General features: G+C 53.1%; 2 protein-coding genes across 6 annotated transcripts; both read left to right on the forward strand.

The window, feature by feature from the left end:
- Positions 1–3,712: 3,712 nt before the first annotated feature.
- On the forward strand, positions 3,713–9,514 carry CD19 (CD19 molecule). Of its 5 annotated transcripts, none has more exons than XM_087869222.1 (15): positions 3,713–3,828; positions 4,067–4,321; positions 4,632–4,829; positions 4,959–5,252; positions 6,288–6,398; positions 6,667–6,715; positions 7,000–7,088; positions 7,513–7,626; positions 7,761–7,865; positions 7,950–8,018; positions 8,124–8,183; positions 8,280–8,336; positions 8,875–8,967; positions 9,069–9,176; positions 9,327–9,514. In XM_087869222.1, exons 1-14 carry the CDS (start codon positions 3,741–3,743, stop codon positions 9,164–9,166), a joined length of 1,680 nt encoding a protein of 559 aa, XP_087725348.1. In that variant the 5' UTR covers positions 3,713–3,740; the 3' UTR covers positions 9,167–9,176; positions 9,327–9,514. The 5 variants fall into 5 exon arrangements, 4 of the variants coding, with proteins under 4 accessions (XP_087725348.1, XP_045641840.1, XP_087725355.1 ...); XM_045785884.2 differs by having other exon boundaries at positions 6,291–6,398; XR_015727263.1 differs by lacking the exon at positions 9,327–9,514 and having other exon boundaries at positions 8,834–8,967.
- An 8,067-nt stretch (positions 9,515–17,581) lies between these two features.
- On the forward strand, positions 17,582–27,232 carry NFATC2IP (nuclear factor of activated T cells 2 interacting protein). Its single transcript, XM_045785883.2, has 8 exons — positions 17,582–17,989; positions 18,639–18,711; positions 20,875–20,992; positions 21,688–21,768; positions 21,859–22,045; positions 23,214–23,358; positions 23,484–23,593; positions 25,103–27,232. The coding sequence occupies exons 1-8, from the start codon at positions 17,603–17,605 to the stop codon at positions 25,259–25,261; spliced, it is 1,260 nt and encodes a 419-aa protein (XP_045641839.1). The 5' UTR covers positions 17,582–17,602; the 3' UTR covers positions 25,262–27,232.
- The last annotated feature ends 532 nt before the right edge of the window (positions 27,233–27,764 follow it).

Below are 27,764 nucleotides of genomic sequence, written 5' to 3' on the forward strand. Positions count from 1 at the left end.
ACCACAAGGAGATACCATTACACACCTACCAGGATGGCTAAAATTTAAAAAGAGTGATAATACCAAATGCTGGTTGGTATGTGGAAAAACTGGATTTCTCTTATATTCCTGATGGTAAATGTAAATGGTATAGCCACTCTAGGACAGGGTGTGATAGTTTCCGGGGTGCCCGGCTGACTCAGTTGGAAGAGCATGTGACTCTTGATCTTGGGGTCCCAAGTTTGAGCCCCACCTTGGGTATAGCGATTACTTACTTAAGTAAATAAACTTAAAAAAAAAAGTATGACAGTTTCTGACAAAACTAAACATGACATTATTATTATTTTTTACTTATTTATTTGACAGAGACAGCCAGCGAGAGAGGGAACACAAGCAGGGGGAGTGGGAGAGGAAGAAGCAGGCTCCTAGCAGAGGAGCCTGATGGGCTGGATCCCAGAACGCTGGGATCAGGCCCTGAGCTGAAGGCAGACGCTTAACGACTGCGCCACCCAGGCGCCCCTAAATGTGACCTTATTTGAACACACTAAGCTTTTCCCGAACTCCTCAGTGAGGCCTTCCCTGACTATCCTGTCTCAAGTCGCTAGCTACCTCTATCACTTGTCCGCTATTAAATGACTTCTCGCCCTCTGAAATTGTTTATGGATTAACTTGTTTTTTGCCTGTTCCCCTTTACCCTTCCGAGTCCCCAAAACTTGAATCAAAGCTCCATGAGGTGTCCTGTCCCCTGCTATTTCCCCAGCACCTACCACAGTGCCCGGTAAAAACAAAACAATAGTAAATAAACATTTGGTGAATAAACCAATGAACTAAGGAATACTTTCCTCTGCCTCCCTTTAATCTCCCCTCCACACTGCATCCAGGAGGAGTTTTAGAAAATGCAAACCTGGCCAGGTTAGGGGCTCCTGGCTGGCTTAGTCAGAGGAGCAAGTGACTCTTGATCTCAGGGTCGGGGCTGTGAATTCAACCCCCACATTGGGTGTAGAGGTCACTAAAACAAATAAATAAACTTAAAAAAACCCAATCTGGCCAGGTTAACTCCTGCTTATAAAACCCCAGCAGCTTACTGCTCTCAGTAGCTTACTGCCCTGAGGTTCTCTGTGTGTGAGGCAGAGTTTTTTGAGAAGGAGATGAAATGATGACTATCAGGCTCCAGTCAACTACCAGGCTTGGAGTTTATCCTGAGACCCTGGAAGCCTTTGAAGACTGTTGAACAGGAGAAGCATATGACTGATACCAAGGAAGTTCTTTCTGTGGGGAGTGTAGGTAGAAAGCAAAAGAGACAGAAGACAGCCCACAAAAGAGGCTGTTGAGGTAGTTCTGGTGGGAAGGGAAGAGTCCAAAAAGAGGAAGTTGGTTCTAGAAATATTTAGGATGAAAATTGGACTAGCCTTGGCGACCGAATGCGTGAGAGGGAAGTGAAGAGAAAGTTTTCTTTTGCTCTTCCTAATTTCCTTCCTTTTGTGGACCTTAAAAATAAAAGGTACTTTACCAGCAATAACTGGGTCATTTTGGGAATAGCAGCTCAGAATAAGCAAGCTACAGCAAAAACTATAGGCTAGCCCAACCAACAAAGGAGAGGAATGTTATTTTAGGGAGAAGGAGGAGGAAGTTGGGAGGGGTTGTTTGGAAGAAGAAAAGCAGGAGTTCAGGGTGGTAATGGTTTCTCCTTGGCTGAGTTGCAGGGCTGTCCGATTTCTTGTAGGAGATGCAATGCACGGACGTACATCTTTTCCTTCGGGGCCTGGAATGAATGACTCTTTCCTGTGGAGGGGTCTTCTGTTGGGTCTGTAGTTGACCACACTTCCGCTAATTGAGGTAGTGGTTCTGCGTGAGTGCTCCCCCTTCTGGCCTAGTTTCCCTTGTTGAATTTTTCACACTTGGTACAACACATACTTACTGAGCACCTACTAGATGCTGGGGAACAAGACAGGAACGATCCCTGTTGTGGAAGAGCCAGTGACCATTCTGGGGCAGGAAGCAGATGAGAGATTAACAAAGAAACAAGCATGTTTGGGAACTGGGCAAATGCTGGGAAGGAAATAAAACAGGAATGTGAAATCAAAAGTGGGGGGGGGATGGTCAGCAAAGGCCTCTCTGAGGAAGTAGCATTTGAATGGAGGCCTGAGGGATGAAAAGGACCCTGGGGAGCGAAGAGCCAGGGAGGGATCCTGGAGGAAGAGCAGCAAGTCTGAAGGCTTTGTTTGGAGGGTTGGGGTGGGACTGCAGTTCTGGGCAGCCTCCCTCAGGCCTCTGGAGGCCATGGTTTGGAGGGGTTATTTGAGGTAGAGAAAAAGCCACCACAGCTGGTGGGGACTGAGCGGGGAGCCGGTGTGCTCTAGTGAGGAAATCTGCCCCAGGCCGCTGGAAAGCTAAGAAAGGGGGCTGGACAGATTTTTGTGGAAAGGCAAACGGGGTTCTGCCCCCTCACTCTCTGCACTCCCCAATGCCCCACTCTCCCCCTCCGAGCCACCCCAACCCACCAAAGGGAAGTGGGGGCCCTGCCAGCTGGAGGGTCCCCTGGGGTTTGCCTGAAGCAAACAGGAAGCAGCAGCCCAGCGAGCCCAGGCCTGGGAACTGGCTACCGAGAGCAGGTCTCCTGGGTCCCTGGACCCTTTCCCTGAGTGACTGCAGAGTGAAAGACAGAGATACACCCACACATGCGGGGAGAGAGAGCTAGAGGAGGAGGAAGGAGGGGAGAGACTGCGGTGGGGGGAGGGAAGGGGGGGCAGAAGCACAGATTTCAGAGTCGGGACCCCTGAGTTCTAGGGCTTATCACACCACCAGCTCATTGTGTGATCGCAGCCAATATCCTGCCCTTTGGGGGTCTCAATTTCCCCATTTCTAAATGGGTTCCTTCCATAACTGAAGCAGGGGCTTCCTGGGGAAGAGATGGGACCCGAAGGGTCATTGGTCCCAGGCATTGCTGGGGACCACCACGCATGCGCTTTGGGGGCAACCTGGCTCACACTCCAGGACGTTGGCTGATGCTCTCTCTGGTTAACTGAGGGCCTACTATGTGCCGGGCACTGGGCTAAAAATGCCATATGGATACTGCCCTGTTTGCTCTTCAGAAACAAGATTTTGATAGCACTATTACTATCCCCAGTTTACAGAGAAAGAAACGAAAGCTTAGAGAGACGAAGACATTCAGCCAAGTGGTGGATGTGGATTCAAAGTCAAGTCCACCAGATCTCAAAGGACGCGGGACGGTTGTACAGAGTGGGAAGGAGGCCCGAGAAATGTGGGTGGAATGAATGAATGGGGTGTGTGTGCGAAGAGAAATGGGTTTAGAGCCTGGAGGGAGGGGAAGAAGGAAGGAGCCCCTAAAACTGGAGCCACTCAATTCAACAAATATTTATTGGGCGCCCGCGATGCCCCAAGCACTGTCCCAGAGCACCGTGCATATGGCGTTGAACAAGACCAAGGCTCTGCCTCGAGGGGCTTACCTTCTAGTGGGAGGAACAGAAAGTGAACAAGCAGACACACAAACAAGGTCATTTCACACGGTGGTAAGTGTCGGGGTGAAAATAAAAGTGTGGCAGGGAGGAGACAAGTTTTGTGGGTCTGGAGGGGTGCATGGAGAAGGGGACCGGAGGCGTGACCACCCCTTCCTCCCTCGGGGGACTGCCTGCCCGCCCGCCCGCCCCCACAGACGCTCATGGTTCAGTGCCCCCCAGGCCCCTGCCTGCCCCAGCATCCCCCGCGCGGCCAAGCTGGGTGCCCCGGGGAGTCTGGCCGCCATGCCACCTCCTCTCCTTCTCTTCTTCCTCCTCTTCCTTACACCCGAGGGAGTCAGGCCCCAGAAAACACTGCTGGTGGAGGCTAAAGGTATGTCCAGAGGGTACAGATGGAAAGAGTTGGGGCTGGAAACTTGGGTCTGGCTGGGTGCCCTTGGCCAAGTTGCTTACCCTCTCTGGGCCTTCATTTTGTTATTTATAAAATTCAGGGAGGGCTTGGAAGGACTCTGAGAGCTCATCCACTCCCAGCTGGTGGGGTCGGTGGGGAATAACCCAGTGTGAGGAATGAAGTGGGCGAAGAGTTCCTCTCCCTCTCTCTCTCTCCTCAGAGGGAGGCAAAGCTGAGCTGCCATGTCTCAAAGGTCCCTCAGATGGTCCCCTTGAACAGCAGGCCTGGTTTCGGGGGTCTCAGTCAGAGCTGGGCTACGGGTCCCAAGGCCTGGGCATCCGGAAGGGGTCCCTGGGCGTCCAGCTGTTCGTCTTCAACGTCTCTGACCAGATGGGGGGCTTCTACCTGTGCCAGCTGGGGCCCCCTTCCGAGCAGGCCTGGCAGTCTGGCTGGACAGTCAGCGTGGAAGGCAGTGGTGAGGTCTGGGCTGGGGCAGGGAGGGGTGGACGAGAAGAGGGAGGCCCACCACAGATGGAGGACGTCCGGCAGCTAAAACGGATTTGGAGGGAGGGGCTGGCGGGGCTGAGGGACAAGGGGCTCGTTAGAACTCCTGTCCCTTCTGACTTCAACGCTGAGCTCTTGCGTCTTTCACTCTCTTTTCTCTCTGAGTTGTCATTTCTCTCTGTCTCTCTCTGGGTCTTTGTCTCTGTCTCTGCTTTTCTGGGTCTCTGTACCTCTCTGCCTCTCCTGGATGTGTCCGTATCTGGTTCTGGGTCTCTTCCCAGGGGAGCTGTTCCGGTGGAATGCTTCGGCCCTAAACGACTCAGGCTGTGGCCTGGGGAACAGGTCCTCAGAGGGCCCCAAGCCCTCTTCCGGTTACCCCACAAGCTCCCAGCTGTATGTGTGGGCCAAAGACCACCCTGAGACCTGGGAGATAGACCCTGAATGTGCCCCAGCCAGTCTGAACCAGACCTTCAACCAAGGTAAGGTGCTGGGGAGATGCCAGGAAGTGGGGGTTCCAGGGATGGGGGATGGTTATTGGGAACTGGAGGGTTTGCAGGGAGGAGACCTCAAGGATTACACCCTCCTAGCCTTGGCTCTCCCTGCCCCAGACCTCACCGTGGCCCGTGGCTCCACATTCTGGCTGCCCTGTGAGGTGCCCCCTGCCTCCGTGGCCAGAGGCCCCATCTCCTGGACCCACGTGCGCCCCAAGAAGCATAACATCTCCTTGCTGAGCTTAAACCTGAGGGAGGATGCCCCAGGCAGAGAGATGTGGGTCCTGGGCACCCTCAGGGGAGGGGCTGTTCTGTTGCTGCCCCAGGCCACAGTTGGAGATGCTGGCATCTATCGTTGTTACCACGGCAACATGACCATCGAGATGCAGCTGAAGGTCATTGCCCAGTCAGGTAGAGTTTCTCCCAATTGCAGGGCATCTGTATGGGGGCTACTGGGAGGAATCGGGAGCCAGTCAACCTTGGCACCCCCAACCTTGGCACCCCCAGGCTTATCCCGAACCGCAGCTTCTATACTGACCACTGACCCCACCTCTGTTCTCCCTTGTTTCCAAATCACTACTTTTCTGGGTCTTCTCCTACCACTGGTTGCTCCTTCCCATCGGCTTTGGAAGGGTCTTCCTCCCTCCCCCACTCCTCACTGTGGAGCTCTGAGGCCTCGTCTTATCCCAACAGCACTTTCTCTTGTCCTTGTCTACACTCTCTTCCTGTCTGACCTCCTTTACTCCCATGGCTCCTTAGGCCACCATGCATTAGTGACTCGATTCCAGCCTCCATACACCTCACCCCCAGCCACTTCCTGTCATTTGATGCCCCCCAGGCTCAAAATATACAAAATCACACTTGACGTCTTCCCCAAGCATAGTCTTTTGGGTGTCTCTGTGTCAGCGAAGGCCACTACCACCTGCCCACGGGCCGAAGCCAGGAACCTGGGTAGCCTTCCTTCTCCTCACCCTTTCATCAAACTGGTCACAGAGCTCTGCCCCTTCTGTCTCCCTTAATACAATCCTCCCCTGCTACCCTAACCACAGTTCTCAAACTCAACCTCAACCTCAACTTTCGCTCCACACTTCACTCCAGTACGTTGCTGCTTCCTACCTCTAACCTTGCGAACTTGACTCTGACCTTCACTTTGAACATGATTGGCCCTCACTGCAGCAGGAAGCTTATCATCATGCTCCCCTGAATCCTAACACAGAGTCTGACTATAGTCATGGTTTGTTGCATAGATACTGCCCCAGGCCCCAGGTCAGGCTCTGGGGCACAGTCCCTGACCTCAGAGGGAGGGAGGCCAGCCCTCCTTGTAGCTTGTGATTTTGAGGATCTGTGTCTTGTCCGTGTCTCCCAGACTTATGGTCCTTTGAGGTCTTGAGGCTGGGAGGCAACATGCCAGCCTGGGGTCCCTGTCTCATGGCTGCTTCTCCCCAGCAGTAAGGTATTGGCTGCTGGAGACTGGTGGCTGGAAAGTCCCTGTTGTGCCATTACTTTATCTGATCTTCTGCCTGGGATCCCTGGTGAGCTTTCTTCATCTTCGAAGAGGTGAGTCATGCCCCCCAGCCCGTCTGCCCAAGCTACCCCATCTTCCCCAGGACCGCCCACACCGGCCAGTCTGACAACCACCTCTTTCTCCTCCCATACCTCCTTCACAGACCTCCAGTCCTGCTCCCCACTCTTCTAACCGCCCTCCAAACTTACCGGGCCCCTTGGACTTTGAAGTCCCCTCCCCTCCATTGACCCCAGTGACTTCCCCAGCACCCCGCCCATCTTCACCCTGCCTCCTCTGATCACGCCCCTTAACTCTCACCAGCCCTGATCCTCAGGAGGAAAAGAAAGCGAATGACCGATCCTACCAGAAGGTAATGACGCGAGCGCCCCCGCAGTCTCCCATCCCTGCACTTTTTGCTCAATGCTTTGCACTTACTGTTTCCTCTTCTCAGCGTGTCATTCCCCACCTCTACCGTTGAAATACTGCACAAACTTCAAAGCCCAGCTCCAAAGCTACCTCCCCCTGTGAAGACCTCCTTGGAGTAATTCCAGACCCCTCTGTAGGCTGCGGCGGAACAGAGGAGCTAAATACACGTGACTACGTTTTATCCTCTGAGGGCCAGGCCTCACAGTGCAACTCCCCTTCCTCCGCCAGGTTCTTCAAAGTGACGCCTCCCCCGGGCAGCGGGGCCCAGAATCAGTACGGGAACGTGCTCTCCCTTCCCACGCCCACCTCCGGCACCGGTAGGAGGCACCGCCCGCTCTTGGACTCCGAGCTAGAGCCCCACCCCTTTTCGCGTCACTCCAATCCCAGCAGCGCCCAGCCTCCCCCAGCTCGGGAGCTCCGCCTTCAGAAAAAAAGAGCCCGCCCTAGAGGGCGGAGCCCCTCTCAGATTCTAGCCCCGCCCCTAGACACAGGGCCCGCCCCCAGAGCTCATGGCCCCGCCCCCAGGACGCGGGACCTGAAGTCCAGTTCCGAGAGCCGCACCTCCCCCGAAACTGAGGCCGCGCCCCCAGGCGTAGATCTTGCCACCTAGGCTCAGGGCCTGGGGCCCAGCCGCGAAGGCCCCCGCGGAGCCGGGAGCTTCCTGTCCCTGCCCAACCTCGCAGACCCTTAGCCTTGATCGCCCGCATCTCTTCTCTCCCGCTAAAACGCTGCTCCCCCCAGGACGCGCCCTGAGGTGGGCTGCAGGCCTGGGGGCCGCCGTCCAGTCTTACGGAAGCCCGCGCAGCGACGTCCCGGAGGCTGGAGCCTCGGGGTCCCGGAGCCCGCCGCCGGCAGGTGATTTGAGGGAGCCTTGGGGGGGGGGTGTCCTCATGTGAGGGGTGTTGGAGCGGTCTGCGGCAGGAATACTGGACTGGGGCCTGGAGGAAGGGGGCTGTGACTCGGTTCCCACTCGCATCCCCAAACCCCAGGCCCAGAAGAAGAGGAAGGGGAGGCCTATGAGGAGCCGGACAGTGAGGAAGGCTCCGAGTTCTACGAGAATGACTCCAACCGTGGGCAGGACCAACTCTCCCAGGGTAAGACTGCGCCCCCCCTAGGCTCCCCCGCCTTCCCAGCGGCGGGCTGTGGGCCCTCGCTGGACCCCCCTCCTTCTCCACCAGATGGCAGCGGCTATGAGAACCCCGAGGATGGGGCCTTGGGTCCTGAGGATGAAGACTCCTTCTCCAGCGGTAATTTGGGGGCCTTGTGGGGCCTCAGAGGCTTAAGAGGACCCGGACGGCTGTGGAGCCCCTAAAGGACAGGACCCGTCCCTGGAGTTCTCTTTTTTCCTGCAGCCGCGGAGTCTTATGAGAATGAGGATGAAGAGCTGGCCCAGCCAGTCACCAGGACAGTAGGTATGTGTGAGGACGGTGACATTAATGTGGGGTGTGGGGATGTGTGTATGTGTGACCTGGAGGCCAGGAGGAATAACTTGCCTCTCTCTTCTCTAGACTTCCTGAGCCCCCATGGGTCAGCCTGGGACCCCAGCAGGGAAGCAACCTCTCTTGGTGAGAAATGCTAGGACCCGTCCTGCCTTGGACACATTGGGTTGACCTGGCTCTGGGCTCTGACTCCAGGCTCAACCTCAACCTTGACCTTGACTCTGACCCCAGCTGTAATTCTGGCCTTGGATCAATTCCTAACACTAACCTCAACCCCAATCCTAATCCCAGTATTTACCCCACCCCTAACTCTGAACATCAGCTCTGATACCAGTGTGATTCCAGCTTGGATTTTGACCTCCACCTCACCCCAGCCCCCATACAAACCACAGCTTTGACCCCAGTTGTCTCTACAACCTCCTCACGACTCTGACTTTGACTTCTGCCAGGTCTGTTCTTGACAGTGATCATAAGCTAACCTGCATCTGACCAAACCCTTCACAAGCGTCCTGAATCTGACGCTGTCCCTAACGTTTTCCTCCTAGTACAGCATGGGTCAAGCCCTCCGCCTTCCTCTGCCCCTCAAATATCCCGTGTCTTAGGCTGCACTTCCCTTCCCCAAGCCCAGCGTGGCTCTAGGCTTCCAACTCTCCTGCCCAAGCAGGCTCCCAGTCCTATGAGGATATGAGAGGGATCCTGTATGCCGCCCCCCAGCTCCGCTCCATCCGGGCCCAGCCTGGACCCAGTCATGAGGAAGGTGGGTCCTTCTGCCGCTGTCCCCTGTTGTCCTCTGAGGCTCACCCTCTCCCAGTCTACCTCTGACCCTAGCTGTGTCTTACCCTTCCTGGTCCTGATCAGATGCGGACTCCTATGAGAACATGGACATGGATAATCCCAGTGGGCCAGAACCAGCATGGGGAGGAGGGGGTCACATGGGCACCTGGAGCACTAGATGATTCCCTTCAGGTGAGCCGGGAACTGCCCCCTAAGGAAGGGGGAGAAAGAGGGAGATGAGTAGGGCTGGAAGTGGTTCCCAGGCAGGCAGAGGGGAAAGGGTTCCTAAGGCCGGGTATGCAGGGGGTGAGCTTCTGGAACCTCACCATTTCTTCTCCATAGCCTGGGCCTCCTTAGGCCCCTGAGATCCGTACCTGATTCTGAAATCTGGGACCCTGAGCAGACAGCGTCGACCTCTGGAGCACCGTGGATGTGTGTATGTGTGTGTGTGTGTGTGTGTGTGTATGTGTGTACCAATGAAACTTTGGCTCCCCTTGCACTCCTCCAATAAACTCAATGACTTCTTCCTCCTTTGATGTAAATAGCCTTGTATGGGAGGGGAGGGGAAGGTGAGGATGCTGCACTCCCGTCCTCCTCTCAAATCCAGCAGAGGAGGGAGAGCTGCATCCTGGGTACAAAGGGGCCTTTTCCCTCCAGTGACTTGGCCTGCACCCATCTCCCTCACTTGCCTGCCGTTGCCACCACCCCATCGTTCAGTGATCGTTCCTTCAGCGGCAGTGGGGGCCCCGGGAAGAGGCAGCCGGCCGGGAAGGCGTGGTCATCACTAGCCTTTACGGACCGTCTCCCACGTTCTCACGCCAGTCAACTCATTTCATCTCTACAATAACCTCACAAGCTCATTGACACTTAGGTGCCAGGATTGTATCTAAGTATTTATGTCTGTTTTACGTATATGGTATATACACATATATGTATATAGGTTTATGTATATTAGCTCATTTTATCTTCATAAACCACTTTATTTCAGAGATGAGAGTCTGAGGCAGAGAAGCTAAGGAACATGGCCAAGGCTCGCCTAGCTGGGGTCAGCACGAACTCTGACGGTCCAATTCCAGAGCCTATACTTAGACTTGACTCTCTCCCTGGTTGCAATTCTGTAGATGGGAAAATGAATGTCAGAGAGGCCGAGTGACATGTCTAAGGTCCCCTGACCGGCGCTGCACAGGGCTGGGTGTGAATCCAGAAATCTGACTGCAGTTAGAGCCAGTGTGCCTCCTCTCTGATAAACTCCTTTTTTTTTTTTTTAAAGATTTACTTATTTATTTGAGGCACAGGGAGAGCATGAGCGGGGGTGGGGAGTTGGGGCAGAGAGACAAGCAGACTCCCCTCCCATGGAGCCCAATGCCCAGCTCCATCTCACCACCCTGAGATCATGACCTGAGCTGAAACCAAGGGTCGACACCTAACCGACTGAGCCGCCCAGGCGCCCCTCCAGAATTCCTCTTCCTAATGCACCAATTCTTTCCTCATAATGTCCCTATTCCTTCTTTATCTCTGAACCTTTATTTTTTTTAAAGATTTCATTTATTTATGTGACAGAGAGACAGCCAGCGAGAGAGGGAACACAGCAGGGGAGAGGGAGAGGAAGAAGCAGGCTCCCAGCCGAGGAGCCCGATGTGGGACTCGATCCTGGAATGCCAGGATCAAGCCCTGAGCCGAAGGCAGATGCTTAACGACTGCGCTACCCAGGCGCCCCTATCTCTGAACCTTTAAAACTTACTTTCTCTGTATTAACGCTATTATTATGTGCCAGGCATTGTTCTATTAAGTACTTTCCGGGGCCCATCTCATTTTATCTTTGCAACAATCCTAATGAGGGAGGGACGCTAAAATTATTCTCATTTTACAGCTGAGAAGACTGAGTCACAGAGATTAAAGACTTCGATTGCTAACTGACCTTAGGTCACTTGCTTAAGCTCAGTGACCCTCAGCTCCCCCAGTTATAAAACAGCATTAGGGAGGGAGCATGGTGTGGTTACTATCATCTGTACAACGGGTTGGCTTTTCCCATGATGGTGTCACCATGGAAGGTTTTTTTGACCTCTTCGTGTTTCTCCTGCCTGCAGGAGTCCCCTGAGTCCCCTGGGCCCCACTGCCATCCCCGGGGGGCCAGCTTGCTTTGGTTTCTACCACATTCTTACAGGCAACACAGGTTTCTGACCATTTTATTCATGAGTTTCTCAGAGCAGGTGTTCCTACCAGAGATTTGGTCAGAATCCAAGCCCGTACTTTGGTGAACCTTGGGGCTCTGCTTTCCTGCAGTGACTTTTCCCGCCCCCTCCCTGTTGGGTGGCTTCCTTCTCTACGGCATCCCAGGGCCTGTGGATGGATTTTTTTTCTCTGTCTTCTGCGCCCAGAACAGACAGCCCATTCTCAGCTCCTAGCTTTGTGCAGGGCGCGGAGTTTCAGTTCTGTGCTGTTCCTGGGGCCTCAGCTTGACCTCTGTCCCTATGTGGGGATTAGAACCCCAGTCCTCGGGATCCCAGCATCCCTGGGGACTGCTTGACTTCAGCCACTCTCACTGCTGTGGCTTTGATTTCCTTCTTTATTTCTAGCACTAGGAAGGTTCTGTCTTGCTTTGGAGCTCAGGTATTTTATTTTATTTTATTTTATTTTATTTTATTTTATTTTATTTTAAGATTTATTTATTTATTTGACAGAGAGAGCAAAAGAGCACAAGCAGGGGGAGCAGCAGAAAAAGAGGGAGAAGCAGGCTTCCCGCCGAGCAGAGAGCTTGACACAGGGCTCGATCCCAGGACCCTGAGATCATGACCTGAGCCAAAGGCAGACACTAAATTGACTGAGCCACCCAGGCATCCCTCAGGTATCTGTTTTAAAAGGAAGAAAAAGAAGGGGTGCCTGACTGGCTCAGTCGGTAGAGCATGTGACTCTTAATCTCAGGGTAGTAAGTTTAAGCTCCATGTTGCGGGTACGGATTACTTTAGGGAGCCTGCTTCTCCTTCTACCTCTGTCCCTCCCCTCGGCTTGTGCTCCCTCTCGCTCACTTGCTCTCTCTCTCTCAAATAAATAAAATCTTTATTTATTTATTTTTAAAGATTTTATTTATTTATTTATTTAACACAGAGCTGGAAGAGAGAGAGAGAGATTGAGACTGCACAAGCAGGGGGAGCTGCAGGCAGAGGGAGAAGCAGACTCCCCGCTGAGCAAGGAGGCTGATGTGGGGCTCGATCCCAGGACCCTGGGATCATGACCTGAGCCAAAGACAGATGCTTAACTGACTGAGCCCCACCCAGGTGCCCCATAAATAAAATCTTTAAAAAAAAGAAAAAACAAGAAGAGGGGAGCCTGGGTGGCTCAGTCGGGTATCTACCTTCAGCGCAGGTCATGATCTCAGGGTCCTGGAATTGAGCCCTGTGTCAGGCTCCCTACTCAATGGGGAGTCTGCTTCTCTACTTCTCCCTCTCCCTCTCCCTGCTCCCCCTGCTTTGCTCTCTCACTCTCTCTCTCTGTCAAATAAATAAATAAAATCTTAAAAAAGAAGAAGAAGAAGAAAACAATACCTACTATATCTTGCATAGTGTATGTTTGGAATTTGGGAGGTGGGATATGAACCTCCAGCATTACCTTGGGCTTGCATTTTGGACACAGTCCCTGTGGCAAAGAAAAACAAATTAATAAGAAATCCAGATTTAGCTCAGCATTCAAACCCGCACCTTACCCTTCAGCCAGAATAAGCCCTCCATATTGCCACAATCCCCACCATTCCCTATTACCTGTCACCCACTTGCTTCATTCCGTTTAGCTTTTCTGCCTGTGCCTGAAGCATCTGAGCATGTGACTCTGGGTGAAAACATCCCGCCTTCTTGGGGGTGAATCCATGTCGGGGTCTTCTCTGTGCCCCTGGTACCCAGCCAGGCAGAGGCACAGATCAGGAGCTCCAGGAGGAGGGAAGGACCGACTCGGAAAGCCCTGAGAGGCAGAGTGCAGAGGATGGAGCCCCTCCTGGGCCACCCGGTGAAGTCTCAGGGGGAAGTTGAGAAGCAGAGGTGTGCCAGCTCCCGCCCAGTGGTCTGGGATCGACTATATGGGTTTGGATCCCAGCTCAGCCCTCTCTAGCTGAGTGCCTCAAGCTCTCTGTGCGGCAGACAGACATCTGTAAAATAGGATAATAATTATACCTACCTTAACGAGTCTTGAGTGAGATGGAAAGCTCATGACACTGCCATAGAAAGCACTCGAACAGTAGCCATTATTATGATGTGGCATTTACTGAGGACCAGCCAGGAGCCAGGGGGTGTGCCAGGAGCCAGGGGGCACCAAGATCATGTGGATTGGGGCTCCCTCCAGTGCAGAGACTTGTCCAGGAGGAAGTCACACTCCAAAGCTTCTCCTCACCCACATGACCTGATTTTTCGGCAGGGGCTGGACCACTTCTAGCTCTCGAGCAAGGTTCGAGAAGCAGGAGGCTTGAGGGACATTCCAGGTCCTCAGAGCCAGTCCCTGCCTCCCTAGTTGGCAGTGGCCTCCAGGTGGGGTCCAAGGCTGGCAGAAGGGTTTTTGGCGCAATCTCTCTGCTCTCAGCCTGGCAACAGAGAGTGGCTGACGGTTTCCTGGGACCGGGATGTCCTTGGAGTTCCCTCTGCCGGAGCCTGGGGTGCCTTTGTCCCCTGGTAAACAGCACCGCCTGCTGGAGTTGTGCACCTTCTGGGCCGGGGGCTCCGTCTGCAATTCTGTGCCACGTTGAGCGAAGAGCCGGAGTTGCAAATAACGTGGATGTAGGGAGGGTACGTAGCTTCTCAGGTGCACAGCGTGGTTGGTGGGTGTGTTGGGAAACGCAAAGAAAAGACAAAATCTTCTTCCAACGCTGAAAACCTCCACCAAGGTAGCAGAGACACAAAAACAATTTTTTTAAAAAAGATTTTATTTATTTATTTGCCAGAGAGAGAGAATGAGAGCGTGAGAGCACAAGCAGGGGGAGAGGCAGGCAGAGGGAGAGGGAGAGGCAGGCTGCCCTGCTGAGCAAGGAGCCAGATGTGGGAATCGATTCCAGGACCGTGGGATCATGACCTGAGCTGAAGGCAGATGCTTAACCGACTCAGCCACCCGAGCATCCCCACAGAAAGTTTTTATTATTGAAAGCATTAAACCAGAATGTGATGCACATTACAGGCATTAAGATAACACTGTCATGGGGCGCGTGGGTGGCTCAGTGGGTTGAATATCCAACTCTTGATTTCAGCTCATGGTGGTGCAGGGCCCTGAGATCCGCCTGCTTTGGGTTCTGCACTGGGTGTGGAGCCTGCTTAAGATTCTCTCTCTCCCTCTCTCTGCCCCTCCCTCCCCGCTCACCTATGCACTCACTCTCTTTCTCTCTCAAAAAAACAAAAAACAAAAAAACCAAAAAACCAACAACTAATATTGTCAGTTATTTTTCCAGCAAAAATAGGTTTATTCAGGAATAGCAGAGAACTGCTATCCAGGACATGCAAACTCATAAAATCACAGGAAAGGCTGGAGAGGAACTGCTCTTTTATAGTGGAAAAGGGAAAGTTGGGGAGGGGGGTGCTCTTATAAACAAAGAGTCCATTGGAGAGAACTGGGAGTTCCAAGCACCCTGACTTCTCATTGGCTGAGTTGTGATGGTTTCACATTGGCTGGGCTGTTGCTGGGTAAAGGGAAAATCTCCTTGTAGGATTTTCCTCTTGCAAGTACAAGCTAAGTCTCTCTCTCTCTCTTTTATTTTTTTAAAGATTTTATTTATTAATTTGACATACAGCCAGCGAGAGAGGGAACACAAGCAGGGGGAGTGGGAGAGGAAGAAGCAGGCTCCTAGTGGAGGAGCCTGATGTGGGGCTCGATCCCAGAACTCTGGGATCACTCCCTGAGCTGAAGGCAGAAGCTTAACAACTGCACCACCCAAGCGCCCCCCTCTCTCTCTTTTAATAAGCTAAGTTTTGGGGCGCCTGGGTGGCTTAGTCGTTCGTTAAGTGTCTGCCTTCGGCTCAGGGCGTGATCCCAGTGTTCTGGGATTGAGCCCCGCATTGGGTTCCCTGCCCCGCTGGGAGCCTGCTTCTTCCTCTCCCACTTCCCCTTTGTGTTCCCTCTCTCACCGGCTGTCTCTCTGTTAAATAAATAAAATCTTTAAAAAAAAAAAAAAAGCTAAGTTTCTTGTTGGTTCTGGAAAGGGCTGCAAGAGTGATAGGACAATAAGAGCTCCCCTTTCTGGCGTCCCAACTTTTTTTTTTTTTTTTTTTTTAAGTAAGCTCTGGTGAGGGATAGAAGCAGTGAAATGCTCATCTTTAGCCCAGAAGGCTGATCTAAAGCCTTGCGTAGTTCCAACAAGGATCAAATACATGCTGGCTGCTACATCCTTTTTTTTTTTTTTTTTTAATGGCTACTACATTCTTCAAGGGTCTCATGATTGTCTGTACATGTCACCAATAGTTAATATCTAACTGAATGATAAGCACCAGAGAAATCTTTTGAAGGTAGTTTTACAAGTGGAAATTTGAGGAACAGGGGCACCTGGGTGGCTCAGTGTTGAGTGTCTGACTCTTGATTACCCCTCGGGTCATGGTTTCAGGGTCCTGGGATTGAGCCCTGAGTGGGTGCCGAGTGGCTCTGTGCTCAGCAAGGGGTCGACTTGAGATTCTCTCCGTCTCCCTCTGTCCCTCCCCCTGCCCCGTGCACTCTCCCTTCCTCTCTCTAAAATAACTAAATAAAATCTTTAAAAAAAAATTTGAAGAAGGCATTTATAATCTACTCTTCCCTGCATGTCCCCTCTCCGTTGAGCACTAAGCATATATCCACCAGCTTCATACTGCACACGGGCAGCTCTTTCTGCCCACAGGTCTTGTCCCTGTGCTACAATAAAAGCACCTTTCTGCACTGAAAACATCTCAAGAATTCTTCCTTGACCACCTACTTCTGGCCCCCACATCAAGGTCCACCTCCAACGTGGGTCTTGAACTCAGGACACTGAAATCAAGAGTCACACGCTCTCATTGAGCTAGCCAGGTGTCCCCCAACCTCATTTTGAATGTGGATTTTTTCCCTTCAGTTTCACACAAGCAATTGTTCAGGTAGCCAAGCAGGTACAACCCCTCACCCTGTTTTCAGGATAAAATTTCAAAACCCACGTCTTCTTTCCAAGATAAACAACAACTAGACCTCCAGTAAAAGGATTTAGCAACACCTTTTGTCCCGCGCAGTTCATCCTAACTTTATCCTGGCCATTGGCTTTAATCCGGGGGAGAAAGAAGCTTCTCACTTCTGACCAGAGGTGGTTCAGTATCTAGCAGCAAGGCCCCCACCAAAGTTAGGCTGTTATTTTCCCCAGGACGCGGGAGATCCGGAGCTACCTCCCGAGATGTTTGCATTTCAAAAAGAGGACTTCCAGCTCCAGGAGTCCCCGAGTTGTGAGAATTCCCAAAGGCTTGCTTAACCACGGTAGAGATTTACATAGATTTGAAAAGGACCAAGAAAGAAATTCTGAAACAAAAGCAGGGATGGGGGGGAGGGATCACACCCCTTCTTTTCAACCGGGAGAATTAAGCCTCTTAGTTTTCATCTGGATTTGCCCGTCCAGGTGTCGTTTGCGAGGCGTGTTGTGCTTAGGCGTGTGCAGTGGGCGGGTGTTGCGTGGGCGCGGGTTGTGCTGACATCGCGCGTGAAGCTGGGCTGTAGGCGTTGGGTGCGAGGGAGGGGATGTGTGATGTGGGAGGTTGCTCAGAGTTGAGTGGGGTTGAAGTGCTGGGCTGGTGCGTGGACCGTGTGAATTCTGCACATGAGGAGGGGCGTGCGCTTGGGGGTGGCGATAAATGCAATTACTCAGCGCACAATCTGGTTGCGGTGAACAGTAACGAGGGTACCCCAGAGGGCTAAGGCCTAATTCCACAGTGGGTTTTGTTTTTGTTTTTGTTTTGTTTGCTTGTTTTTAAGTTTTAAGTGTTTTAAGTTTCCACTGTGGAGCCCACCGCCCCGGAACCCACCACCCCGAGATCAAGACCCCAAGATCAAGACAGGAGCTGAGGTCAAGAGTCAAGAATCAAGAGTCAGAGGCCCCACGCACCCAGGTGCTCCTAATTCCGCAGTTTCTAAAAAGCAATTCTGAGGGGTGCCTGGCTGGCTCAGTCGGTAGAGCCGGTGATTCGTGGTCTCAGGATTGTGGCTCGAACCCCAATCTGGGTGTAGAAATGACTTTAAAAAAACGATAGTAGATAAATAAATAAAATAAAAGCTATTCGGGAGTCCGCCTTCCTCCACTTTGTAGTCTGAGGGCTTAAGGACTACAATTCCCAGGATGCCTCCACAGACCCGGAACACAGATGTCTAATGGGAGGGCCTAGAGTGGGCTGGTCAGGAAGGTGGAATCCGGCCAATGGGTGAGCTGTAACGAATCGAAACCCAGGCTGATTGCACCAAAACTGGTTGGAATCTTTGGCGCCTTGGTTTCAGTGGTGGATGCTTGATGGGCGGGAGCACCGACCAATGAGAAGGCAGGGAGGAGGACCCAGAGACTGTAGGTGGGGAGAGGTGTTGACTAGCAGACGGTTCACCCAATGACTGGCGGAAGTCTCTGGAGGGGGCCGGGCGAGACGTCTAGAGGCGGGGACTGTGGTCGGCGGGTGTATGCCATGGCGGAGCCGGTGAGGAAACGGGGCCGCCGGCCTCGGGGCGGCGGTGTCGGCCGGGGAGGTCGCGGGGCCCGGGGCGGCCGGGGCCGGCGTCCTCTCGTCCCGCGGTCTCCAGCCCCGCGCACCCTGGACTCGGAGTTTGTGGACTTGGTCAGCGACAGCGATGAGGATATTCTGGAGGTCGCAACGGCGCGCGGCGCTGCGGACTCGTTCGCGGTCCCTCTCCCGGAGCCTCCAGTGCCGGCCGCCCCCCGGGACGACAGCGACAGTGACAGCGAAGGGGCGGACGCACCGCCCGCCGGAGCCCCGCGGGCCCCGGTCAGGCGGCGGCGGCGGCGGCTGCTGGATCCGGGGGAGGCACCCGTTGTTCCGGTGTATTCCGGGAAGGTGCAGCCGGGGCCCCGGGAGGGCTAGAGCAGAAGGGCTGGGTCGGGCGACTGCTGATTTTAGGCTTCTGGGGTTGGTTTTGGGGGACTAAATGGAGCAGGGGGTGGGGCAGAGAGATGTAGGGTTTCTGAAGATGGGAGAGGTGAAGAGGTTTGGAGTGTGTTGGGAGTTTGTGATTCCGGGGAGCTGGAGTGTCGGGAGCAGAGGGATTGGCTTAGGGGCCGGGATCCCTGATGGTTCAGAGAGGGACTGGCAGGACCTGGGACTGGGATTTGGGGCGTGTTGGGTTTTGAGGTTGGGGCCCATTGCTAAGGATTCAGGAAGCTGGCGTCATGGAAGTTAAGAGAAGACTGGGGACTCCAGGTGGTAGGGTGAGCTAGGTATCTGCGATTTCCCAGGATTCTGAGATAGCAGGATGGCTAGCAACCTAGTAAGAGGGTAAAAGAAGAACTAAACTTGCATCCTCAGAATGCCTTGGGGGAAATGGGATGTAGTAGTAAGGGAAATCCAGTTTTGGATCTTGGGGAAGCTGGGCTCCTGACTCCCCCAGAGAGGACTTGGACTTGGGAGCTGGAAGAAGGGAAGAGTCATCTTGTTTTCCCTTTCAGTGGAGGGAGGACTTGGGACTGATTCGCTTTTGTCTTCACAGGTGAAAAGCAGCCTTCATCTCATCCCAGATCACCAGTCCCTCCTGAAACTGTGTCCTGAAGAGCCTGAGGAAGGTAGGGGAGGGCTTCCAGGGAGAGGTGCCCAGTGCTGGCCTCTCTGAGGAAGCTTCCTGGAGTTTACATCCCTGTGGTCCGTTGTTCCCTGAGGCTTAGGGGAAGGCATGGTAGGGGTGACTCCTGCATCCCAGCCGGAAAAAAGCTCCAGTCCTGAATTGAGATGGAGCGTTAACCAGGAGGCATGGGATATGCTGCCAAACCACCCTTCCCACCACCTGCTAGGCACAAGAGTGTGCTAATCTACAGATTTCTAGGCCATCCCCAGAGATTTGGGACCTGGGAGGAGGAGCTATTGAGAATCTGTAACATCTTGGTACATCTGCAACAAGTTCCTTGGGAACATTCTGGAGCCAGCATGGTGTTCTTTGAATCTTATCAGGGGTGCCGGCCTTGGTCCTCCCCCAGTGATGCGGTTTTTGCAAACCACCCAAAGGCAGTGAGTAGGAATCAAGTTTAATAAGGAAGTGATCCAGGGGGCAAATGTAGACCTTGGAATGAGACTTCTACCCTGTATGGTAGGAAGATCTGATTTAGGAACCAGCTGGCCTGGGTTTGAATCTTAGCTCTACCCTTTCGTCACTAGCTGTGTGACTTTGGGCAGGTTTAGCTCTTAATGTTTCAGTTTTGTCATCGGGAAAATGGGGATAACGGTGGGCCTATGTCGGAGGATTTTGGTGAGAGTTAATTAAAGAGAACACATAGAGAGCCCTCTCTTGGGCTATATATATGGTTTCGGACGGTTCCTGGAGCGTAGAAGTGCAAAGGTCCCTCTGCCCCCTTGCACGTAGGCCCAGTAGTGCTGGGCATCTCCCGGGAGCTTGTCGGAAAGGCAGAATCTCGGGTCTCTAGCAGCTGCCACATTTATCGAGGACAGGGTTACTCAGCCTCGACACTACTGACATTTGGACTGAGTGATTCTTCGTGTGGAGCTGTCCTGTGCACGGTGGGACGTTCAGCAGCATTCTGACCTCTACCCACCAGAGGCCAGGATCACACACTCCAACCCCCTCCCCCCCTCATGGTGACAACAGAAATTGTCTTGAGACATTGCCGCACGTCCCTTGGGAGGCGAAATTGCCTCTGGTGGAGAACCACTGATCTAGCATTTATTATCATTGCTTTGTTTTTGCGGTATTTATATTTATTTTTATGGTTACTGATGATCCTTTGTTGGTGGCAAACAAATGGAAAAGAGCCTCTATATTCTAGAATAAATCTCTAGTTCCCTGTTGTAAGGAATTTTAGTTACAATGAGGGATTTGAAGAAAGATATTAAATATTACAGAGGCATGGGTGGCAGAATGCAATAGGGATGCTCACATGGATGAAATTTGAGAAATACGGGCTTTGAGGGCCCGTACTTACCTCTACTTCATTCCCTCCCTGTGCCAGGCCACCTCCTACCCCACGCTCGCATAGTATTTCTCTGCCTATCCAATAGGGTACAGGAAAGAAATAAGAGGAACTTTTGTTTGTTTGTTTTTGTTTTTTAAGATTTATTTATTTGAGAGAGAGAGAGAGAGAGAGAGCGAGCACATGGAGGGGGAGGGAGAAGCAGGCTCCCTGCTGACCAGGGAGCCCAATGTGGGGCTCCATCCTAGGACCCCAGGATCATGACCTGAGCCTAAGGCAGATGCTTAACCGACTGAGCCACTCCGGCGCCCCAAGAGGAACTTTTTTTTTTTTGAAATCCTTTGCCAACATCTGGTTTGAAGTAGTACATACATGTGTAATAAGGGGTACACGTGTATTAAGTAAATGCGTATTTCCTAGTTTGTGTGTACTTTTTATTTGTGGGGTACAGGTGATCAAAAAAAAAATGAGAAGAGATTACGTTAATCGTAATTAGTGGGAGCGGGCCGCTCGGTGATTGTCCACACTTGCCACGCCAGCTTGTGCCTTAGCACGAGGCTCAGACACTCCTGTTCTGTCAGACCACAGTTCATCCTTTTCTCTGCAACAGGCATTTCCCTGTGACTCATGCCCGTCCAGCACTGCCCCAGCAGTATTTCGTGGTTGTGTGTGTGTGTGCGTGTGCACGCTTTGGGACCTTGGTCTCCTCCTTTCTTGGGACCCTGTGAAGCCCCTGGCGTGCTTCTGCTTGGCCTCTTGCGGCCCTCCCTTAGCTGACTCCTTGTACTTTTCCTCCTCTGTCCCCAGATGCAGATGTGGCAGATTCTAGCAGTCCCCATGCGGAGGATGTCCCGTTTCCAGATTCTCCTTGGAAGAAGAAGCTGAGGAGTAAGGATGCAGAAGAGAAGACAAAGGACGTGTTTCTGTGAGTGAGGCGGGAGCACTGAGGCCGCCAGAGCAGAAAGGGAGCCGGAGGGGTGGCCAGAGAGGGGCAGGATCCTCGGGTAAGGAGGAGGCTTGGAGGGAGTGGAGGGCGTCTCCAGGGTCAGGTGAGGAATGAAGTTCTTGGGAGGAGACCACCCAAAGGAGTGGGATGTTTCATCTCCGTGTCTGACAGGGTAGTGGCTGTGGAGACGGCCCTTGTGCTTCCAATCCAGCTACCTGTCTCTTTAACTGTCTCTGTGGTTCTCTGTCCTTTTCTGGAAAATGGGGATAATGATGGCACCTGTGTCAATATTTTTGAGTAGATTAAGAGTTGACACTTGGCATATAGTAAGTACTTGGTGTCTGTTGGACGTTATCAGATATTCACCTGGGAAGTGACTTACCTTAAACATTAGGCATTTAAAATAAATAAATAAACAAACAAACAAACAAATGAGTGAATGAATGTTAGGCATTTTCCTCGCTAATATTTGGGTCATGTAAGTATAAAAATGATGCTTCAGATTTTCCCTGACTTTACTTCCCCCTGTCCACAAGATGATGTCGCTGGAAGGTGCTCCCTCTTGATTATCCAGCTCCCCCTCTTGGTCCCCAGCGGTCCCTAGCTCATGAGGAGAGGTGTGGGGCTGGGGTCCCGTCCTCTTCCTGCGTCCCAGCCCTCTCTCCTCTTTGCAGGTTTCAAGACACCTCTCCTTTGCCTTCGCCTCTGCCGAGGACCAAAAGCAGAAAACACACTCGGGCACTCCGGAAGTTAAGGTGCCAAGGGCAGGGAGCTCACTGGGGTAGAGAGGGGCAGTTTGGCGGGTGGCCCATGCTGCCTGACCCACAGTCCTTTCTGCACCCCAGGGAGGTGAGCAAGCGCCTCCAAGATCTCCGTTCCTGCCTGAGTCCCAAGCAGCGCCAGGGCCAGGATCACCAGAACCAAGAGGACGAGGTGGTCCTGGTGGAGGGTCCCATCCTTCCAGAGAGCCCCCGACTCTTCCCGCTGAAAATCCGGTGCCGGGCTGATGTGGTCAGACTGCCCGTCAGAATGGCAAGTGCCTGAAGGGGCTGTGGGAGAAGGGTCCCCAGAGCTGCCTGTGGAGCGAGCGTGGTGTGTGGACAGAAAGCACGGTGTCCCGCTTTGCCCATCCTGCCAGCGCTCCTTGAGGCCCCCTGTGCCTTGGGTTCGTTCTTCCCTCTGTTCTGATGGTCTTTTCCTCACTCTCCCTTCTCCGGCAGACTGCCCACCCAGCCTTCAGCGCTCCACGAAGCATCTGGAGAGGCTTGGCTTGGTAGCCTCCTCCTTCTTCCCTTCCCTCGGGCCCTGTGCTTCCCACGAGCCCTGTGCTTCCCACGAGTGCTTGCTCTAACTGCGGTCCACACACAGGTGTCACTCAGGCCTTCTGAGCTCCCCCAGCTTCCTGGTGGAAAGGACCATTTTTGTAGGGATGAGCCTGATGCCGAAACAAGAGTGATAACAGAAATGACCATTTGTTGAGCCATAACCGTGCACCAGGGAAACAACTAAGCCAGACACTGCGAACGTGCAGCCCACGGCTTTAGCCAGTGCATCTTGCTTCTTTTGCCCTGTAGATGTAAATGCTTTTACCTATTTATTTTTTAAAAGGGATTTATTTATTTATTTATGAGAGAATGGGAGAGAGAGCACATGCACGCACACGAACTAGGGAAGGGCAGGCGGGGAAGCAGGCTCCCCGCTGAGCAGAGAGTCCCATGTGGGGCTCGATCCCAGGACCCTGGGATCATGGCCCGAGGTGAAGGCAGACACCTAACCGACTGAGCCACCCAGGCGCACCTGTAGAATGCTTTTAAAACATAGGAACTCGTTGCCACCCCTTGCAATGAGTGATTTCCTAAGAAGGACCAGGCGCCTGGCTTCTCTCACATGGGGAGACGTAGCTGCACCTGTCCGGGAGTGCGGAGAACATCTGGCTTGTCACATGGGGCACGTGAGGTCTACTTTGCTGCTGTCCCCACCATTGCCCTTTTTCCTCCTGATCCACAGCTATTTCAGTTCTTTGTGTTACTTCCCTGAACCCCATGTTGACATGACTTTATTCTGTACTTCGCCAGGGAAATCTATGGAACTCATGACTGAGGAGCTCAGCCAGTAGCAAAGGCCGGCAATGCGTCGGAGGTGGTGGGTCGGGCGGGGCACGTCAGGAGGTGGCCTTCTTTGCTTCTTGTCCCCTCGCCAGTCGGAGCCCCTACAGCGTGTGGTGGACCACATGGCCACCCATCTCGGGGTGTCCCCAAGCAGGATCCTCTTGCTCTTCGGAGAGACAGAGCTGTCCCCTACTGCCACTCCCAGGACCCTAAAGCTCGGAGTGGCCGACATCATCGGTGAGAGGCAGGCAGGGAGGTGGAGCCTTGAGGAGGCCTTTGCTGCAGGGAGGGATGAAGGGAAAGAAGTTGGCCCCGCTTCCAGGCCCTGCTTAGGCCTGGCTTCCTGATCCTCCTTCCCACAGACTGCGTGGTGCTCGCAAGTTCGCCCGAGGCCTCGGAGATGTCGCGACTGCTCCAGCTACGGGTGCAGGGAAAGGAGAAACACCAGTCGCTGGAAGTCTCGCTGTCTCCCGTGAGTGGAGTGGGAGGCATGGCCGTCCATGCCCCTCACTCTTTCCTCTGCCATCCTGTCTCTCCCGTCAGTTAACCGAGGGGGCTGCCCCCTGGTCCTGAGCGGTTCGGGTTCCCGCCCATCCTAGAGACCCGCAGAAGCCCATTGTTCAACTTCCCTCCCCTTTGCGCCGGGAACCTCTGCTCTAGTCTCCTGACTCCTCCTTCTGGGCAAAATGGAAAGGCCCCTTGTGACAGTGAAACCTGTCAGAGTAACAGCGCCGAGCTTCTAAGCGGCGGTCCCCGTGCTAGAGAGAATTCATAGTCAGGGGCTTGGTGAGTTTCACAGCCGAGTTAGGTGGAAACCGCGGTTGTAGCCCTCCTTTAACTCATAGGGTCTGGAGAAGGGGGATAATTTGCAGGAGTCGTTTCCTAAGGCTGCTGTAACAAAGTACCACGGACCGCGCATTCCCTCACGGGCTTGGAGACGGGGAGTCGGAAACCGGGGTGTCCGCAGGGCCATCCTCCCTCTGAGACCCCGGGTAGAGCCCTTCCTGGCTTCGGCCTGGCTTCTGGAGATGGCCACCGGTCCACGGCGCTCTCCGTGGCCTGCCGCTGCGTCACCCCAGTCTCTGCGTCTGTGGTCACGTGGTGTCGTCCCTGTGTCTCTGTGCGTGTGTCTTCTTGCAAGGACACCAGTCATTGGGGCCCACCTTCATCGAGTGTGTGCCCTCCTCTTAACCCGATTACATCTGCAAAGGCCCTCTTTCCAAACAAGGTCCCACTCGCACTTACCAGCGCTCGGGACCACAAAGGATACATAATGCTTGCCCAAGGTCAAGTGTCAGTTGAGTGGGCGAGCCTGGCCTCCAGCTCAGGTCATCCTCATTCCACGCTGGGGTCTGGGCTGTCTGATCACAGTGACAGATGCCTGCACTGGGACGTGAGGAACTGGGGGCTTGCGGAACTTGTCTGACCTACATCCTGAGCCTTGGCTCTGTGGCCCAGTCCCGTAGAGAGGAGCCGGCTGTGCTGGCCTCTGTGTCCAATCGCCTTTTCCTCGTGGGCTCTGACTGTACTTGTCCCCTTGTCCCCTCTGTCCTGAGTCCTCTGTCCATCTCTACAAGTTCTAAGCCCTTCCTTTCAAATTCTTTTTTTTTTTTGTAAGATTTTCTTGTATTTTTTTTAAAACAATTGTTAAATATTTTTATTTGTTTATTTGAGAAAGAGAGGGGCAGGAGGGGTAGAGGGACAGGGACAAGCAGACTTCACGCCAACTGTGGAGCCTGATATGGGGCTTAATCCCACAACCCTGAGGTCGTGACCTGAGCTGAAACTCGAGAGTTGGACCCTTAACTGACTTACCCACCCAGGCGCCCCTTAAGACTTGTTTTTAAGTAATCTCTACACCCAGTGTGGGGCTCAAACTCAAAACCCCGAGATCACGACTTGTAGGCTCTTCTAACTGAACCAGCCAGGCACCACCCCCTCTGTTCAAATCCTTACCTTTACTTTTTTCCTCTCTGTCCAGGATTCTCCTCTCAAGACCCTCATGTCCCGCTACGAGGAGGCCATGGGACTGTCAGGCCACAAGCTCTCCTTCTTCTTTGATGGGACAAAGCTGTCAGGCAAGGAGCTGCCTGCTGACCTGGGCATGGAATCCGGGGACCTCATCGAGGTCTGGGGCTGAAACCCCACTCCCTGTTTGGAGGCTCAGCCTGGACTTGGGGAGAACAGCTGCCCCTTTTGGCCCTATGTGGGCTTATCCTTAAGCTGACGCAAAATCGAGCAGTGACCTTTGACCCTCCCCCGCACCCCTTTCCCATTGACCCTGGTTTCTCACCGTTAGTAACCTGCTTAGTTGTGTGGTGGTTGTTGTCGCCCCGGGTGGACTGTGGCTCCATCCACCTGGTACACTACGTTTGCGACCCCCTTGGGACACAGAGAAGGTATCCCTCACGCGCAGCCTTTCCTTCCTCAAAATGTCTGTTGTACGAAACCGCTCATATTTAGAGCAAGTAGAAGTACGTGGGGTGTGGGTGTGGATTCCAGGCCTGGGGGTTCTGCCGTGCGTAAGACCAGCAGTGGCCCTGGGTGGGGGGAGCGGATGACGTTTGCTTGAAGCACAAGCTGCACGAGTCTCTCTCTCTCTCTCACACACACACACACACACACACACACACACACACACACACACTTAAGCCAGGCAGGCGGTGGGTTACGCTTTTGCAGGACAGAGTGGATTCTCAGCCTTGCGTGTCTTCCTCACCCCTGCGCCCGTCAGAGCCCACCTTCCTGACGCACGTGTGTTGTTTAAGGCGCAATCAAACACACTGAGCGTTTTTGTCTAGATCTCAGGACGCTAGTCCACGAAAGGCTTCTCTGGTCTCACGGCTTTCTTTTCCTGTTTTCTTCCTGCCATCCCGAGTGCCTGTTTTACTGTGTGGATGACACGTCTCTGAACAGGAGTGTGTCCTTGTCAGGTGCGCTGTTGCGTGTGGGACTAAACCCCGTGACATGTGGTCTTACTCGGCGGCAGACCTTGGGCTGTCTCCTCTGTCACGCAACACGTGTTGCTGCTTCTTCCGGTTTGATGCCGGACCGCTCTGCGGTGTTCCTCGTGGGCTCTGGCTACGTCCCACATGTTTGGACAGCGGGCTGCCTCCAGCTCCTGGGCTCGTAAACAAGGCCCTGAGGGACAGCTTCCGTGGATCCCCTTCCGTGCTCGCGTGGAAGGTTCTCCGTCATGGGTACCCAGGATGGGATGATGGGTCAGGCTGGTTAATTTCCTATGGTTCTACCGAATTCTTCTTTCGATTAGTCATTGAGCCTCCCCTTCGGGGGTCTCCGTTTCTCCTCATCCTCACCAGCACTTGTTGCTGCCCTGCTTTCTCATTTTTTCCAGTCTGTTGGGTGGAAAGTGGGGGCGTGTTTCAATGTCCATTCATCTGATCACCAGTAATTGGGGGGATTTCTTCATCCACCAAGCAGCCTTTGGGGATCCCTTTCTGTGCACTGCCCTGCCGGTTGCAAACAGCTCTCAGGGTGGCACTCGTGTTGGGTTATTTAGGGGTGCCCTTCACCGAAGAAAAATTCTCAATTTTAATGTAGATGGGTGAACTGTTTTGTCCTATCATTTGTTGCTTTTCGTTTTCTTATTTAAAAGTAGTTTAGATGGTTTATGTTTTCTGCTGTTAGCTTCTCAGTTTGTCCTTTCACATTTCGGCCACTGACTAGGGCTGAAGTCCAGCCAGCACAGCCTGGTATGCACGTTGGCTGGTGTCTCTTGTGTGTGATGAACATTGGTTCTCCTTGGTTGATTCCGGGCTGCACCGGCTGCTAAGAGATCCAAGTTTTATTTTCCAACCCAGAATGAGCCAGTCTTCTCAAGTGCTGTCTACTAATAAAGCCATTAATTTTCCACTGATATGTGGTATAATTTTGGCAAAAGTATTTCACCTTCTAAAACCTTTTGTTGGAATATGGCCTTCCTTTGACCTTATAATGTGAGAGAAACAGAAAGAAGCCTCTATAACATTTAAATAATCCACAATATGGTATAACTCTCATTTTTTCCCCGGATCTTTTACATCCATTAATAAGTTTGCACACGTTAAAATTGTGTATTCAGTTTCAACAAAATAAACGGGAGTACATTCAACTCGTGTCTACTTGAGGATTTCTGTCTTCGTGGTCCTCACGGGACTCCCGCTATGGCCCCTTGCATCCATTCTTCCTCCTTCCAGGCTAACAGGACCCCTGGTTTTAGCAAAATGCAGAGACTTCATGGTGAGGACAGCACTTGGCAGCCTCTGTTGTAGCCAGGTGCCAGTGTAGCCTCACGGGTGGAAGGGGGAGAGGGATGCGCCCTGCGGGATGTTTCCCAAAGTGGGCAAGTGTGAGCCCCTCTCTTTCGCTTTCTTCCTGCCGCTGACACGAGATGACCTTGGGAAAGGAAGCCACATGGGACAGGACAAGGAGAGAAGGAGCCCGGGTCCCACCAACCCTGCACTGCTGACCTCCAGGCTTTCACGGGAAGGGGAACTTCCATCCTGTTTAAAATCACTGCTCTTTGAGGATTTCTGTCCCTGGGAACCCAACCCAGTTCTAGCCCCAGGATGTGTCTATCGCAAGCAGCATTGTAGTGACCCCAGCTGCGATTCTCTCAGGTTTATATCCAGGAGTGGAATCAC

The sequence above is a fragment of the Ursus americanus genome, chromosome 2, assembly GCF_024610735.1.
Source record: "Ursus americanus isolate L20-20 chromosome 2, mUrsAme1.1.p, whole genome shotgun sequence".
Classification (NCBI taxonomy): Eukaryota; Metazoa; Chordata; class Mammalia; order Carnivora; family Ursidae; genus Ursus; species Ursus americanus.

Bases quoted from the DNA above. Each gene is read 5' to 3' on its own strand.
- NFATC2IP (XM_045785883.2), top strand. From the start codon at position 17,603: ATGGCGGAGCCGGTGAGGAAACGGGGCCGCCGGCCTCGGGGCGGCGGT. The intron at 20,993-21,687 runs GTGAGTGAGGCG...TCCTCTTTGCAG, and splicing joins AAGACAAAGGACGTGTTTCT to GTTTCAAGACACCTCTCCTT. The intron at 23,594-25,102 runs GTGAGTGGAGTG...CTCTCTGTCCAG, and splicing joins TGGAAGTCTCGCTGTCTCCC to GATTCTCCTCTCAAGACCCT.
- CD19 (XM_087869222.1), top strand. From the start codon at position 3,741: ATGCCACCTCCTCTCCTTCTCTTCTTCCTCCTCTTCCTTACACCCGAG. The intron at 8,184-8,279 runs GTATGTGTGAGG...TCTCTTCTCTAG, and splicing joins GCCAGTCACCAGGACAGTAG to ACTTCCTGAGCCCCCATGGG. The intron at 8,968-9,068 runs GTGGGTCCTTCT...GGTCCTGATCAG, and splicing joins TGGACCCAGTCATGAGGAAG to ATGCGGACTCCTATGAGAAC.